Source organism: Castor canadensis, chromosome 4 (assembly GCF_047511655.1).
Source record: "Castor canadensis chromosome 4, mCasCan1.hap1v2, whole genome shotgun sequence".
Taxonomy (NCBI): domain Eukaryota; kingdom Metazoa; phylum Chordata; class Mammalia; order Rodentia; family Castoridae; genus Castor; species Castor canadensis.
The window spans coordinates 91538435-91556297 of NC_133389.1; the positions used below are offsets into that span (position 1 = coordinate 91538435).

The 17863-nt window shown below is 37.5% G+C and overlaps 1 protein-coding gene across 7 annotated transcripts in view; it reads right to left on the reverse strand.

Moving 5' to 3' along the window:
- Zranb3 (zinc finger RANBP2-type containing 3) overlaps positions 1-17437 on the reverse strand; it is a 226460-nt gene extending 209023 nt beyond the window's left edge. For 2 of the 7 annotated variants that reach the window (XM_074070643.1, XM_074070639.1), the window contains exon 1: positions 16894-17128. In XM_074070643.1, coding sequence (XP_073926744.1) covers positions 16894-16919 — 26 coding nt within the window. In that variant the 5' untranslated portion in view covers positions 16920-17128. Of the gene's footprint in view, positions 1-16740; positions 16861-16893; positions 17130-17323 lie in introns of those variants that run through there. The other 5 variants (XM_074070642.1, XM_074070641.1, XM_074070638.1 and 2 more) reach the window with 5 other exon arrangements.
- Positions 17438-17863: the final 426 nt, after the last annotated feature.

The window sequence follows — 17863 nt, forward strand, 5'->3', positions numbered from 1 at the left end:
CACCTTCACAGGGCTGACATTCTCAAGGAGAAGATTAAAAATAGATAAATAAGCAAATAACAAGACAATTAATTATAATACACCATAAACCACTACAAGGAATTTAGGAGAAGAATGGCCACTTTAGGTAGGCTGACCACAACAGGTCTGCCTTAGGAAGTGATATTTGGCCTGTGGTCTAAAGGATGTAAGAAGCCAGGCAAATTCAAAATTGAGAGAAAAAAACACTCCCGGAAGAAAGCATCAGTGCAAAGGCCCTGAATTTCAAAACGGTCAGTGTTTTCAAGAAACAGAAAGGAAGTCAATGTGGCTGAACCAAAGAAGAGAATGGTATAAGATAAGGTTATTTGGTTGTTACTATTTTTTAGCAGTACTGAGGTTTGAACTCAGGGCGTCACGATTGCTAGGCAGGTGCTCTACCACTTGAGTCACTCCATCAACCCTAAACTGAGGCTATTGAGATAAGCAATACCCAAATCACATATGACACTGATAAAGATTTGAGATTCTATTTAAAGAATGAAGGGAAACTAATGGATTTGAGCTGTTCAATACACCATTAGTTATATGTGGCTATTTAAATTTAAATAAAATTAAAAATTTAGTCCTAGCTGGGTGTGGTGACACACATAATCTCAGCATTTGGAAGGCAGGGCAGGAAGATAGGGAGTTCAAGGTAAGGTTGGGCTTTGAAGCCAGCTTGGGCTACATAGGGAAACGCTGTCTCAAAAATAAAAAGAAAAGCACAGCACAGTGATTCATACCTGTAATCCTAGCTACTAGTGAGGCTAAAATTGGGAGGATCACAGTTAAAGGCCAGCCCAAGCAAAACTTGAGACCCTATCTCCAAAATAACCAGAGCAAAATGGACTGAAGGTGTGGCTCAAGTGGTAGAATCCTGCTTTCCAATTGCTCCAAGTTCAAATGCCATACAACAAAAATTAATTAACTAATTAATTTAATTTAATCTAAAAAATAAAGCTGGGTCCAGTGGCTCTCGCCTGTAATCCTAGCTACTCAGGACGTAGACATCAGGAGGAATGTGCTTTGAGGCCACCAGCCATGGCAAAAGGTTCATGAGATCCTATTTGAAAAATAACTAAAGCCAAAAGGGCTGGGAGGCTGGAGGTGTGGCTTAAGTGGTAGAGCACCTGCCTCTTAATGCAGAGCTGAGTTCATACCCCAGTACCACACAATACCCACACACAAAATGGCTGGGGGCATGGCATAGGTTGTAGAGTGCCTGCCTAGCAAACAGGAGGCTCTGAGTTCAAACTTCAGTAGCACCAAAATAAATGAATGAATTCAATTCCCTAGTCACACCAGCCATGTAGCCAGTCATCCACAAGCCACAAGCAGCTAGTCTTCCTCACACCGAACAGTATACACGCAGGACACGTCGATATTCACTCAAGGTTCTATTGACAGCACTCACTGGAAACTTTTAACCAGGGGAGTGACACAATCTGACTTACATTCCAAAAATTACCGGTCAAGAACAAAGCTACTAATAGGAAAACTGGGGATGAATGTTCTTATAGGATGTGACCATCAACAAAGCCCCCTTCAGTAAGCAAGTAGATTTAAAAACAATACATGACTGAGATCTGTCTGTATAAAGTCCTCATAAAAAACAATGAGAGTGCACCTTTGGTACCTTCTCAAAAACACCCTCAACAAAAAGAGCAAACAGTTGAGAAAGTTACAAAAAGGAGAAAGCATGGAAACAGTAAACCTGTTATCAGGTGCAGTAGATAAGGCAAAAATCATCTCCAGCAGTGAAACTATAGAGATTCAGGAACCCTATCAGAGGTGAAGCAAATAGGACTTACTGATGGAGTACATGAAAGAAATGTGGGCTCAAGGTATACACCTAAGGGCTGGGGCATGGTTCAAGTGGTAGAGCACTTACTTTAGAAAGCAGGAGCCCCTGAGTTTTCTCAAGAATTGTGCTAGAGAGAGAGATGTCAAATAAGATTGAGAACCTGTCTATAGGATTGGAAACCTGACTATGGAATGCATATAGGGAGAGATGGAAGCTGTATACATGAAATATCCAAAACTTTTCCAGCCTGTTTTATAGCTGAGTTTTTTTTCTTGTTGTTGTTTTGTTTATTGGAGAGCCTGGGCTCTACAACTTGAGCCATGCCTGCAGTCCTTTTTTTTTTTTAAAGATGAAACAAAGGAGCAGGGGTTAGGTAAGTGAAATCCATTCTGGCAAGGGTCATGTTGCCTTCCCAGAAGTAACCGGAATTCCAGAAGTACCCTCCAGGATCAGTGGTATAACATACAATGTTTTAAAGTAAAACATAGCAAAGCAGTCTTAAAAAACAGCTGGTAGAGTGGCTCAAGTGGAAAGAGCACCTACCTTGCAAGCATGAGACCCTTGCAAGGTAGGTTCAAATCCCAGTGCCACAAAAAAAATAAAGTCTAAAAAAATACAAAAGACTTCACTACCATTTTTGTTCATGATTACTTTTGGCTACATTTATTTTGTAAATAAATAAATAAATAAATAAATAGTGGATAATCCAAGAAAAAAATCTGCTAAATTGAGGTCACTTTGCAACTTGTATGACTTATGTTAAGAGGACTGACTCAGGCACCATCTTTGTAAAAATAAACAATGAAGTTAAAGTTATCTTTATCAAAAGGAATTTTCATAGAATCACAAAAAAGACAAAAATTATTCAATATGAAGAGGAAAGAAATCTTAAAGCAGTATGAAAATCTTCAGAGAAAAGTTTCAATTGAACTCGAGTATGGTGTGTTTCATTGATAATTGAAACAGTATAACGTGGATACATAAGGAACTTAAAAATACGGGCTGAGGGTCTAGCTCAGGGTTACAGCACTTGCCTTACACATGTGAGGCCCTGGGTTCGATCACCAGCACAAGAAACATCAAAAAACCTTAAAAATATGTTCTAATGCAGAGTAGTGGAGGGGGTGAATTCAAGCATGATATAGTTGATACACTGTAAGAACCTCTGTAAATGCCACAATATATCCCCACCCAGCAGGACAATAAAGGAAAAACAAATTTGTTCCAATGGATAGAACATGAATCTCGTTGCTAAGACTAAAAACAAAATATTTTAAATGCTTCTTCTATTCATACTAAGATCTAAAGTATAAAAATTATGTTAAATAAGAAATGTCTCAGGCCAGGTGCCAGTGGTTCATGCCTGTAATCCTAACTACTTGGGAAGCTGAGATTGGGAGGCTCAAGGTTTGAGGCCTGTCCAGGCAAATATTTCAATAGACTCCCATCTCCAAAATAAACAGAGGAAATAGGACTGGAGGTGTGGCTCAATCAATGTATATCCTGTTTTAATCATGAAAACTGAATTGCAATTTAGCAAAAAAAAAAAAAGGCTTATTCAATATCTATTAATTTACTAAACTTAAAGGGGCTACCAAAGTACAACTACCATGGAAAGACATTCAGGAGGTTTTTGTTTTGTTTCCTTTTTAGGTTTTTGATAGAGGAAATAATCTCAACTCAGTATCTGCCTTCAGAACCATCAATATATAATATTTAATACTATGTAATAATAAAATGATCAAAACAACTTTTGGCTAAGGAAATTCAGTCAAAGTGAAATCTAGTAGAACATATCTTCTAAGTAATTCTCTTAAATAACATAAGAAGCGAAGGAAGTAAAGTTTTTAATTTTCAATCAAGATAGTAATCTTATAATCAATTGGAAACACAGTAAATTTGATTGGAATTTACTGACTCTCAAATAAATAACAGAATTTATTGGCGAGTATGAGATTGTTTAAATATATTACCAAGAGATCTGCAGAAATAATAAGCAGATGCTGGTCAGGGAAATTGTATACTTTGAGGAGATAAACATGCTATTTTTTAAATTAATAATATATTGGATGGGATTTATCGTAGAACAAAGAATCCACAAACTAGAATAAACATTAAATTTATTTATTTATTTGGAGGACAGGGTCTCCCTACGTAGCCTAGGCTAGCATCCAAGTCCTAATCCTCCTACCTCAGGCTCTCAAGTGCTAGGATTACAGACATGAGCCACCACACCTGGCTCTAAATATTAAGAAGACAAAAATTATAAAGAGATTAGTGGTTGTCAGGGATTAAGGTGGGACAAGTTAAAAGTGAATGTGGCTATAAAAAGGCACCATGAGGGATGCTTGTGGGATGGAATGTTCCCTGTTTAACTATGTCGATATCTTCAATATGATACTGTATTATAGTTATTACAAGACGTTACCTTTAGGGCAAACTAGATAAAGAAATATATGTGCTCACGAGACCTCATCTCCCAAACAAACACAACAAAACAGACTGAAAGTATGGCTCAAGCTTTAGAATGCCCGCTTTGCAAGTGCAAAGCCCTGAGTTCAAACACCAGTCACACCATATTAAAAAACAAAAAAAAAAAATGACTTAAAAAATGGAAAAAACAAACTCTGTCTTAATATGTACCAATAAGCACGTAAGTGAATGATGAATACTGAAAATCTGGGATGATGAGGTCCATAAAGGTAAAATTCCAAGATCATATATGGTAGAAGAAAGACCTAAATCTGGGTCTTTTCTCCCCTTTTTCAATAGGAATGTGCCTGGGTGGTGCATTATGTTTCAGGTCTAAATCTCAGTAAAAATATCTATTTTTAATAGTTAAAATATCTGCTGCATAAGCCATATGTGTCTATTTGGGAAATGAAGGCAGAAGGAGCATGTATTCAAGGCCACCTGAGGCAAAGTTAGTGAGACCATATCTTAAAATAAAAACAAAAGATCTGGGGGCATGGCTCAATTAGTGAAGCACATGCTCAAGGCCCTGGGTTCAAGTCCCAGTATCACAGAAAAAAAACTGCCCTGTAGAGAATTATGGTTAAAAATAATCAATCATCCAACCCCCTGAATTTCATTCTGCCATGCACTCAAAAAGTATGTGGTGTTTACATGTAGCAGACACTGGACTAGGCTCTGGATGTAATAGTAAATATAGATGCAGTTCTGGGATTGGGAATCTAGCTCAGCAATAGAGCACTTGCCTAACATGCATAAGGCCTGGGGACTGATCCCAGCAGTGGAGAAAACAGCAACAAAGATGCAGTTCTGAAGAAACAGTATAAGGGAAGTACTGTATATTAAGGAAGCATGCCATACAGACTCATTTTTCAGATTTGGGGGTTTAGAAGGCTTCCTAGATGTGTACAAATCAAAGGCAAGGCCTGAAAATGAATATACATTAACCAAACAAGAATGGATCAGAATGTTCTAGGAAGCTGACACAGTATATAGTAAGGCCCTGCACTGGAAATCAAAGGAGAGTAGGAAAGAATTTTCAGTCTTTACCTTTCTGGATCTTTCAGTAAATCACTCCCCCCTCAAGTCATTTTTCTACTTAGATTCTAGAACACCACACCCTCATGGTTTTTATCCTACTTCACTGGCATTCCTACTTATTCTAAACTTTTGTTAGTTCCTGATCATTTCCTTGTTACGTATTTGTTTTTTATCCCTTAGTAATGTCATTAGTCTCATGGTTTTAAATATTAGCCCTATGCCAATGACTTTCACATTTACAAATGGAGAATTCCATTCTACTGAAATTCAGATTTGTGTATCTAACCAGCAATCGCAATATGGCTAATGAGCATCTCAAAGACATCCAAAATTAAATCCTAGCTCTTTTCCCCAAACTCTGTTCCATCCATGGCCTTACTCATTTCATCATCCTTCCAAGTGCTCGTACCAACTTGACCCCTCTCTTTGTCTCAAAGTGTATATCCACTCTATCAACAACTCTTTCTACAATCTAAATACATCCAGAATCTCACCATTTCCTAGCCTCTTCAAATGTACTTGCTTCATCTGAGCAGCCATTATAACTAGTCTGAATTTCTACAAGAATCGGATTTCCCCTTCTCTCCTACATTCTCTTTTCAATCCAAGTCAGTAAGATACTTTGAAAATTCAAGTCTGATCATACCACTTCCCATAACTACTCAGTGGCTCTCAATTTTACTCAGATAAAAGTCAAAGCTCTATTACTGACTTCCAGTCTCTTACAGTGGCTAGCCCCCTCCCACTAGTCTCTCCACCTCATTTACTCTTCTTTATCCTTGGATGTTCCTGTCTTAGAACTTTGCAGTACCTGATCCATCGGCCTATACTACTCTTTCCCCAGTTATCTGCATGAACACCTGTCTCATTTACCTCAGTCTTTTCTGAAATGTCATTTTGTCAATGAACACTTAACTTGATCAATTCCTGTATCTCTTCCTTGCCTCACTTTTCTTTTTCTTTTTCTTTTTTCTGATGTTACAGGGGTTTGAACTCAGGGCCTCATGCTTGCTAGGCAGGTGTTCTACTACTTGAGACACTGCCAGCCCTACTTTTTCTTCCTTGATAGCACTTGTTACACTACAAAGTACTATACGATTTACTTACTGTGCTTTTTGTTTATCGTCTGTTTCTCCTAACATGAATATAAACTTCATAAAGGAAAAGATTTTTGTCTAATTTGTTTATTGGTGTATTCCATGCACCTTGAACAGTTCTAAACATTATTTATTACATTAAAGTTTTGAAGTATTGAGGGACCATGCTCCAAGTCCAGAGGTAGAATAGTTCCTAAAGTATGAAGTGTGACCATAGGAGTATATGGTTCAACTAGTGTGGAAATAAAGTTCACAGAAGATATAGTAGTCCAAGAGTTACGAAGTTAGTATGAGCCAGGCTTGGCGACACAAACCTATAACCCCAGTTAGTCAAGAGTGGAGGCAGGACAATCCTGAGTTCAATGCCAGCCTGGGCAAAGTAATAGATACTCTATCTCGAAAACAAAATACAGGACTAGAGGTAAGCCCTACTTTTTAGGCCTGAAGCCCTGAGTTCAAGCCCTAGTCCCACCAAAACAAACAAACAAAAAAAGAGCTAGAGACATGGTTCAAGAGCTTGCCGAGTGTTCATGTGCAGGGACCTGAGTTCAATCTCCAGTACAGAAAAAAAAAAAAGGAACTAGTATGGTGAGTCAACGGGGATACATTAGGGTGCACATTCACATGTAAGTTACTCCAGTGATAGACAGTATAAGCCAAATTCAAGTTACAGCCAGGAAATTAACCAGCATAACTTCCAGAGTGATTAAGATGATTAGAGGGGTGTTTATTAAATATGAATATTTAATAAAGAATACCCTAAAAAGTTCCAAGATAAAGAAAAGGGGTACATATGGAAAATTCTTCCCAATACATAATATCAAACAAATCTTATATCCAATTAGAAGAAAAATTCTGTTAACCTAGATAAAGTAAATTTTAAAACTTCATCCTAGTCAAGCAAAAATTATCAGTGAAAATCAAACAGTTGTGCTTATCAGTTGAAAAGATAGTGAAGAGTGAACTAATCTACTCAAATACTTACATGGTGTTTCTAACTAACAGTCATATATCAATCATAGAAACACTTCATATTTGATCAGGAGCTAAGAATGTATCCCATATTTTAACACACTCCATATTCTCCATACATTATATATTCTATTTGAATATTTATATTTGATGTAACTATATTAACAGATTATCAATAAACTATATGCTAAATTTAATAAATTGAAGTCATATTTTGTCAGCAAATATTATAAAATGATAAAATATCAATTTCCATAAATATAGAATTACATAATGTTTTCTAACTCACTTATCATGGGGCTTTCAAACTGCCATCTCCAATATCCAATTACTTTAAAAGCAAAGACACTAGAATCTTTCATTCTACAAACACTGTTTTCAGAATAATGATAAAATAGCTCGCTTACTGAGTAACCTCTTTCTGTGAGGCACTCTACTAAGAAATTTTAGAAAATCTCTTATAAATCTCAAAACAACTTACAAAGTATTGTTATCCTCATGTTAAGGACAAGAAAATAGAGGTTCCGAGACATTATATAATTTACGCAAGGCTTACAAGTTAGCAACTGGTGATATTAAGCCTGAAACTCCAACTGGTTTAATTTAAACATCTGAACTTTTGCCACTGTACACAACCCTGCCTCTCCAAATCATTCATTCAACAAATACGTAAGGAGTGCTTATTATGTGCCAGACTCTGTAGAAGGTACTGAGTATACAAAGATGAATTTGTGCCATTGTAGCCTTACCTCCAGGCCCAATCAAGGAGAGAAATGAGAGTTGTATTACAATAATCACAACACAATGTGATGAGTGCTATGAAAAATGTATAAATAAGGTACTGTACATAACTGAGAATCTTGATTCTGTGAGAACCAAGCAATCAAAGAAGCCTTCCCTTAGAAAAAAAATGTCTGGAACATGGTACACCTTATTTAGCTATTTGATATATCTCTCAACCTGAAATGTGGAAGAAGAGTGGGGTTTGCAGATGGAGAATAAGGATAAGAATATTCTCAGAAACAGCAGCTATATTTGCAAAGGCAAATGTTTTAGAAAATCCTAAGCAGTTTAATACAGCTAAAGAATTTTTATGCTTACAAGTGGTAAAGAATTAAACACAGGGCAGATTATGGAGATTCTTTGATGTTAAGAGTTTGAACTATATTCTGTAAGGCCCTGAGAGCCTTTTCTAGAGTTTAATCAGGTTTCTATTTTACAAAGACTACCCTGTCAAGATTAAAAGAATGGATGTGTGGGCAAGGATAACCTTTTTAGAAGGCTACCACAAATAGGTCAGGTATATAATCTCTTGCTTCAGAATCCTATACTAATTACCTATCGGACATTTTGGATTCCTCACAGAATCCAAATGTCCAACGGCAAAGTCCTGATTTCTACACCAAACTTGTGAGCTTCCTGCCTAAAGTCTCAATAAATAATAAAGCCATGCAAGTCACTCAAACCATGGACCTGAGCTAGTTGTAAAAGTTCATACTTGTAATCCCAGCTACTCAGGTAGTGGCAAGAGGATCCCAAGTTCAAGGACAGCATGGGCAGGTACAGCCATTTGATTTTTGACAAAGTTGCCCAAAACAATTGTTGGAAAGATAGCCTCTTCAATAAATGGTGCTGGGAAAACTGGATATCCACCTATAGAAGACTGAAACTAGCTCCCTGTCTCTAACCTTGTACTAGTATCAATTCTAAGTGGATCAAGGGGCTGGAAGAGTGGCTGCCTTCCGAATAAGTGTGAGGCCCTGAGTTCAAACCCCAGCACCTCAAAAAAAGAAAAAATTGAAAAAAAAATTGCTAGTCCTGGTGGTGCATGCCATTAATCAAAGTGGATGAAAGATCTTAATGTAACGTCTGAAATTATGACACTTACTACATAAAAGCATAGGGCACACACTGGACCACATAGGCATAGATAATAACTTTATGAATAGAACTCCAATAGCTCAGCAAATAAGAGAAAGGATTGACAAATGGGACTGTGTCAAACTTCTGCACAGCAAAGAAAACACTCACTAGACTGAAGAGACAGTATATGGAATGAGAGAAAATCTTTGCCAGCTATACATCTGACAAGGAATTAATAACCAGAAGTTCAAAAACTTAACCCTGCAAAGAATCAACAACCCAGTGAATAAATGGGCAAATGAACTGAACAGAATTCTCAAAGAAGAAGTATAGGGGTCAATAAACACATGAAGACTCAATATACTTGGCCATAAAGGAAATGCAAATCACACTGACATTGAGATTATATCTCACTCTATTCAGGATGGCTATTATCACTACCAAAAATATCAACAAATGGTGGGGGAAGAAGGGACCCTTATCCACATGGTTGGTAGGAATGTAAATTAGTGCAACCACTATGAAAAGCAATATGAAGATTCCTCAAGAAACTAAAAGTAGCCAGGTACCTGTGGCTCACACCTGTAATAGTAGCTACTTGGGAGGCAAGATTGCAGTTCAGGGCCAGCCCAGGCAAGTAGTTTAAGACCATATCTTGAAAATATTCAACACAAAAAGGGCTGGCAGAATGGCTCAAGTGGTAGAGAGCCAGGCAAGCAAGCATGAAGTTTTGAGTTCAAAACCCCAGGACTGCCAAAAAAAAAAAAAAACACTAAAAAAAGACCAAACCATACGATCCTACAATGTAAAAAGGAATACCCAATGGAATGTATGCCAGGATACAATAGAGCCACCTGCATGCTCATGTTTATTGCAGCACTATTCATAACAGCTAAGCTTTGGAAACAGCCCAGATGGCCTATGACCAGTTAACGGATTAAGGAAATGTGGTATATATAAACAATGGAGTAATACTTAGTCATAAAGAAAAATGAAATTATGTTGTTCGCAGGTAAATGAACGGAACTGGAGATCATCATGTTAACCAAAGTAAGCCAGGCTCAGAAGGACAAAGGTCAAATGTTTTCACTCATATGTAGAAGCTAGAGCTAAAAGATAAATGTATATGTAAATATATATGATCTTATATGCATACATATTTATATAAATATGCACACATATATATATGCATATATATATACACACACATACACAAAGTGAAAATATGATTCTAACAGTGATTCTGTCCGAGGTAGCTACAAGAAGGTGGAAGAGGAAAAAGAGAATGATAGAATATGAATAATATTGAAATACATTGCATCTGTATATGAAGATAATATAATGAAATCCATTGTAAGTTGTTGTACAGTAGAGAAGCAGGACAATAAAGCAAGAGTAAGTCATAGAGGGGGTTAATCTGAGTAAAATACAATATATACATGTGTGAAATACTAAGGTAAAACTCCTTTGAACAAAAAATGTACACTTAAAAAAATGAAGGGCAGGAAGGTAAAACAGGTCCTGTGAGGAGAGGGTACCAGTGGGAGGGAGGAAGATAAATGGAGAAAATGAAGGAGGGTGAAGATGGTCAATATACTTTGTATAAAAATTGAACAAAGAAACCTGTTGAAAATGTTGTAAGAAGGGGGAAAGAGAAGATGAGGGAGAATGATGGAGGGGATGAATCTAATTAAGATACATTGTAAGTACATATGTAAATGTCACAATGAAATATCCTGTACAATTAATACATGCTAATAAAAAAATTAACACAGAAGAAAAAAAGGACAGCACAGGCAAAGTTAGTGAGACCCTAGCTCAAAAACAAAATACAAAACCCATAAAGATAGGTGTGTGGCTCAAGTGGAAAAGGCTCTAGGTTTAATCTCCAGTACTAAAAATAATCAAACAAAAAAACAAGTAACCTGGGTTTCATTTTTTTATCTCTTCCTTTCCCTAAACCACCAAATTGAGTTCACCTGTTAAGTATTATACTAAAAGTATTCTCAAAGCTATACATTTTTTCCCCTAATTTCACTGCTATCACTTATCTGAAGCCATCATCACTGTCCCACTAGAATACTGTAATAGTTCTCAAATGGATCCCCACATTTTTATTAAAATCAGTTGGTTTCCTTAACTGTAACTGGAAACTGCTCTTACCTGTTTGGTTGAATTATCTCTCCATAGAACCCTCCTACTGAAATGTCCTCATAAAGTCAAGAAGCAAAGTCTATCTTGTTTATTATTTTACATCAGCAGTCTATCATCTAGCATCAGCCTGGTCAACAAAGCCAAGTATTAATTAAAAAACAAGACATACTTATGTGCCAGGCACTATTTTCAGTGTATTGCATGTACTGAGTCATTTAACCCTCACAAAAGCCTCTGAGATAGAGATACTTTTACCTTTCTGTATTATTCCTATTTTATAGATAAGGAAAATGAGACACAGGTGTTCAACCAATCTGCCCAAGGTCATACAACAGGTAAATGATGCAACCAGGAATGAAACCTTGACATATTGGCCCATTCCTTAATTATCCAGTACTTCTCTTAGTAGATGCTCAGTAAATAATTCTGAACCAAATAAAGAAATTAATTAGAGAATACAAAGAAGAGGAATATATTTGGGGTAAATATATAAGATTTGGGACATGCTGAACTCAAAGCACTCTGAGAAGACTGTAAAGTACCGTGGGTTAATAGTTGTAAGTTAGAGATCAGCACTCAGAAATCATCAGGTTCAACTGGAAGCCATTTATAAAATGCAAGCCATGGGATTTTTTAAAAAAGTGATATGATTTTAAAAATATGGTCTTAAACGGTAACAATTTAGATTCAACTCTGTAATTAAACCATGTTTTAACAAAGCACAGAATGACCCACTTGTGTTTCTATGATACCGATGAAAAACTTTGTATTGTTAATATGAAATGGAATATCTGCCTTTCTTTAAAAGGTAGCATTCAGTATCTATATAAATGTGAAACTTGAATTTTGTTAAAATACAAAAGCACAGATTTATTTTTAACTTGTAAAAACAATTCTAAAAGATATCTAAAAGAATACAAGAAAAGTTGAGAATTACAAGAAAATGTCTGAAAAAGAAGAGTGGGAACACACTTAACCTATTAGATTTCAAAACAGAAATTAAGACAATGGATATGCTATAAGTCAAAAAAAAAAAAGCAATGTAAGAGAATAGCATCCAAAGAAAAACAAGTATATATGAGAATATGTGGATCTGAAAAAAATGACATTTTAAATCAGTAGGTGAGGGACAAGAATTATTCAACAAGCCATGTTAGGTAGTTACTGGCCTTTTAAAAAAAAAGTTGGGGCCTGGGAATGTAGTTCAGTTGTACAGAGCTTGCCTAGTATGCTGATGTCCTGGGATCAATCCACAAAATCTAAAAAAAAAAAAGTATTTTCTTATTTTGCTCTTTATACAAAGAATATTACAATTATGAAATGCAGAAAATTTTTTTGGCAATACTGGATTTGAATTGACTTTGTGCTTGCTAGGCATTCTACACCTTTTTGCTTTAGTTATTTTTCAATACTCCCAGCCCTTTTTGCTTTAGTTATTTTTCAAATAGGGCCTCAAATTTATGCATGGCAGGCCTGGACCACCATTCTTCTATTTATGCTTCCCATGTAGCTGGGATGACAGATGTGCACCACCATGCTCAGCAGAATCATGTTCAGCTTTTTATTGGTTAAGATGGGGGTTTACTGAACTTTTTTTTTTTTTTTAACCAGGGCTGGTCTTCAACCACAATTCTCCCAATCACTACCTCCCAAGTACCTAGAATTATAGGCATAAGCCACTGCTCCTGGATAACAGTTTTTAATTATAGATAAAATATTTTTTTATGCTTAGGTGGGGGTAAGTACCAAAAATAAAACAGAATGTATAAAGGAAAAGACTGATAGATTTGAATACTAAAATAAATTAAACTTATTTCATGGGAAAATAGCATTAAAGCTAAAAGAATGTGGCAAATAGTGAATAAACTCTGAAGTAATTTCTTTAAAATTATTATGAGACTAGACAGTAACAGGCTACTCAAGAGACTAAACATCAAAGGGCAATATACATATAAAAGATGCTGAACATAATAAAATTCAGCTAGATTCAATTAATGAGCCATCACTTTTTACAATCAGACTGAACAGAAAAAAAGATGGGAAATGGGTTTTCTCAAACACTGTTGGTAGCAAAAAAGATGGGCATATTCTTTCTAAAGAACAATTTGGGAATTAAGAGTATTATTTGTGGCTAAATAATCTTACTTCTCGAGAGTAGAGTCAAGGGATAATCAGCCAAGTATACAAAGAAAGTGTTCATGATATCATTGCCTATAGAACCTATTAGTTGATCCAGCAATCCCTGGATATATAGCGAAAAGAACTGAAAACAGCCCCTGAAAGAGGTACTTGCACTCCCACATTCACAAAAGCCAAGGCTTGAAAGCAATCTAAATGTCCATCAACAGATGAATGGATAAAGAAAATGTGCTGTATATACACAACGGATTCAACCCTAAACAAAAAAAAAAAAAAAAAAAAAAGGAAATCCTATCATATGCTATAACATGAATGACTTGAATACACCTGGAAGACATTATGCTAAGTAAAAAAAAGCTAATCACATGTCAAACACTGCATGATCATGATCCCATTTACTCTCATTATTTTGGAGATGGGATCCTGAGAACTATTTGCCTGAGCTGGCCTTGAACCATGTTCCCCCTGATTTCAGTCTCTCAAGTAGCTAAGATTACAGGTATGAGCCATCAGCCCTCGCTGAGCGGTTGTTTCAGTTTTTCAAGATGAAAAAGTATTAGAGATTTGTTGTATAAGAAGGTGTATATGTTAACACTACTATAATGTCCATGCTTAAGAATGGTCAAGATAGGGGGATTAAACCTTCATGCCTCATGCTTGCTGGGCACACACTCTACTACTGAGCTACAAAGCCAGCTCCCTTATACTTTAAATTTCCAGGGCATTTTACAAGATCATCTTATAGACAAAATTATGAGATGAAGACCACTGTTAATATCAATACTTTCAGAATATTTGTGTTTAATTATGTAAATGTGCCCTAGACACCAGGATTTTAATATTAAGAAATAAAAGTATGTGTCTGTGCTTAAAAAAAAAGGTTAAGATGGTAAATATTATGTTGTTTTTACCATAGAAACAAAAAAATTACCTGAAAACAATGTAAATAGCCATCAGCAGAGAACTGATTGTTAGTTATACAGTGAAATATAAGAAGTCATCAAAAATATTAATACTTATTCAGCTGGATTCACAAGTTATTGTTGAGCTTCTAAACAAAATTATCAAAAAGCAAAGCAGTATGATGCCATTAAAACCTATCTGTCCTTCTAGATAAAGAGAGAGATATCTATAAATAGTGTTATCTCTGGGTAACAGGATTGCAGACCACCTTTTCTTTGCCATAGTTTCCTATATCTTTAATACAATGAGTATCTGTTATGTACATGGCAAAGGATGACTTAAAAGTTGAAGTGGCTGCCATCACTGGTTCTAGAATCTTCGGATGGAACTTTTTCTCATTTTGTGTCTGCCACCAACGGAGAGGATTCATAAATATTTGAGAGACAGGATAAGCAGTGGTTAAGAGTTCAAGAATCAAAAAAAAAAAAGAGTTCAAGAATCAGGCAGACTTGGATATGACTTCTCAGTTCCAAAGTGTATTGATTAGGGAGTCTTACAGTCTTATTTAACACCACTAAGCTCCATTTTCTTCAACTACGAAACAATACTGTGACTGGGGTTATAGCTCAGTGGTAAGTGGTAAAGCATCTGCTTAGCATTTGCAGGGTCCTAGGTTCAATCTCTAGCACCCCCAAAATAAACCAATACCTAAAGTTGTGGCAAGGAAAATATACCATACACATATAACATCATTTCTGGCTCAGATGAAATACTTGATAAAATGATGGCTATCATAACTATTTACTGACTTGGTTTTTACAATGGAAGGGTTTATGAAAAACAAAATAAAACTAAGCTTGTGTAGAAGACTATATTGCTAAATTAACACAGGAAATCCTAACCAGAGCTGGGAATGTGGCTCAGTGTGCATGAAGCTATGCATTCATTTCCAAGCACACACACAATTCTAACCATTAAAAACACAAGAAACAACGTTTTGCCTGGCAGAACTGCAAAACTGGCTGGATGGTATGATCACCTTTTTATAACTAGAAGGATTATACTAGTAAATTTCTTATCCACATGGTATATAAACACCACCCATGATATTGAAAACAGACTTAGTAGACCTTCAGAAAATAAAGAGGAAAATATGCTTATTTTAATCTAAAGGTAGAATGATAAGAGACCAAATAAATACACAAAACATGGCTACGGAAGACTTAATTGAATTTAGGGGCAAATTAAAAGAAAAAGTAACATTATCATTAATTTTACTTAGCCTCTCTCTTCCACACTACTTTAACAGGGAACTTTTTAGACACTGCTGCACTCCCAAAGTACACAGAACAGCATCAGTGTTTAATAAATATTTATAAGATGATTTATAAGAGAAAGTCTCAGTAAAAATTATATGAGGCCAGAGGCCGGTGGCTCTTAATCTTATGTATTCAGGAGGCAGAGACCAGGAGGATCGCGGTTCAATGGCAGCCAAGGCAAACAGTTCCGCGAGACCCTACCTAGAAAAACCCTTCACAAAAATAGAGCTAGTGGAGTGGCTGAAGGTGAAGGCACTGAGTTCAAGCCCCAGTACCGCAAAGATAAATAAATAAATAAAGTGTGTGTGTGTGTGTGTGTGTGTGTGTGTGAAAAAACTTAAGGGATAGGCATCCGGCTTGGTGTGGAATGGCCTTTTTGGATAACAGCCCCATCAAACTTACAGTCAACCTGGCATCCCTTAGAGGGCATAAACCACGGCCTCGTTTGCTAAGCTTATTAGACTGTGAGTTCTGAAGTCTTTTTTAATGATGCCTTGTATTTATTTAATGATGCGGTGTATTATCGTTGGCATCCTGTCGCCACTTATTTGATGTATGCGTTTCTCCAAAAAAGAATGGCAATAACACCATGGGGGATCATGAGCCCTTCCGCGGCTTTTCTCCTTCAAAGCCATGGATAGTAACAAGTGTTTGCAAAAGTGGGAGGAGTTAGCTCAGAACTTCCGAGTCCGTTCAAACTGCCCACGTGAGGCCATGCTTCACGCATAGCGGCTAAAAGCGACTATAGGTGTCCTCTACAAACACATAGGTGCAATCTAACAGTGAGCGAGCCAAGGGGGGTGGGGTGGGAAGGGTCTCCGGGATTGACGGACTAGGGTGGAAAATGGCATTAAGGGCTTGGGAATTACCCCCATCCCATTTCACCTCTCTTTCTTAAAATGCAATTAAATTCCGTTCAACCTCCTATCTCCCACGCAAGAAACTAGCTACTTGCCTGACACACCGCTACAGACCCCCACACCTGGTCTATTCGCTGCAGACTCTCCAACTCCCGCCACAGGCTTGGGATGTGTACGCCCCTAAGCGGAAGTGACGTTACAAGAGACGACCTGGAAAGCTCAAACATCAGCAACCAAAAAAATCTTACGGTTTTCTGAGAAAATTCCTAGCCATTCTTCTAGCCCTTCTTTCTTCCGTTAGTGTGGAGAAAATGGCTTACTACAGCCTTGCGACCACTTGTTCTTAATTTCAAGTCATTCAAAACTTTGTCCCTTCTCATTTGGCCAAAGAAGCGGCACTACCACCACCAGGGAACAACAATTCCCGTGGGGCCCCGCATGAAGAAATAGGAGCGAATATGGACGAGTGCAAAGCACCTTGGGAATTGTAGTCGGCTCAGACCGAAAAGCACAGTCGCCCCGCCCTCCTCCACTGAGGTTTAAGAAACCAGGTGTTCTGCTTAGAACCCGTTACGCTAAGGGGAGGAGCCAGGCTCTTCAGCAGTATTCCTCACTTCTCCCCACACGGAGGATGAATTTTTATCCTTATCTCTATAACCCAGTATAAATACTCCTTACTGTAATGTAGTTGTCTTTTCAGTATCTCCAATCAGTAAAAACTCCCGGAACTCCCTCACCTCAGGCTCCCAACTCGTGGGAAAAGGTGGCTCTTTTACAAGTGGGCAAAATGGCTGTCCTTCTAGTTTTCCCATTGGTTGACTTCTGCGTCCTTCAAGGGCGGTTACTTATCACAGATTGGTTCTTTTTCCCTTGAGGGTGGAGGAAGCCTTGGCACAGCTCTCTCGCGGCCGGAGGAGAGAAGGGGGTGGAGAGATGGCAGTTCTTTCACATGTGATTGCACGTGATTCATGTCACTCTTAGACTGTACAGCCTATGAGGGAGTCGGTAGCCCTCAAAGAGAACAAAGAGGCGGGGCTAGTGCGTGGTGGGAAGGGGCGGGATTGTGCCGCCGCGGCTGCCGCTGGAGCCGGTGTCCGTGCTGGTGATGGGGTTAATTTCCTTTCGTAAGACTCTAACTTGCACCCACCCAGCCCCGCCGTCGCCCCGCTGCGCCGCGCTCCAACCGCCTCCTCCTCCTCAGTAACGCGGGTAAGAGAT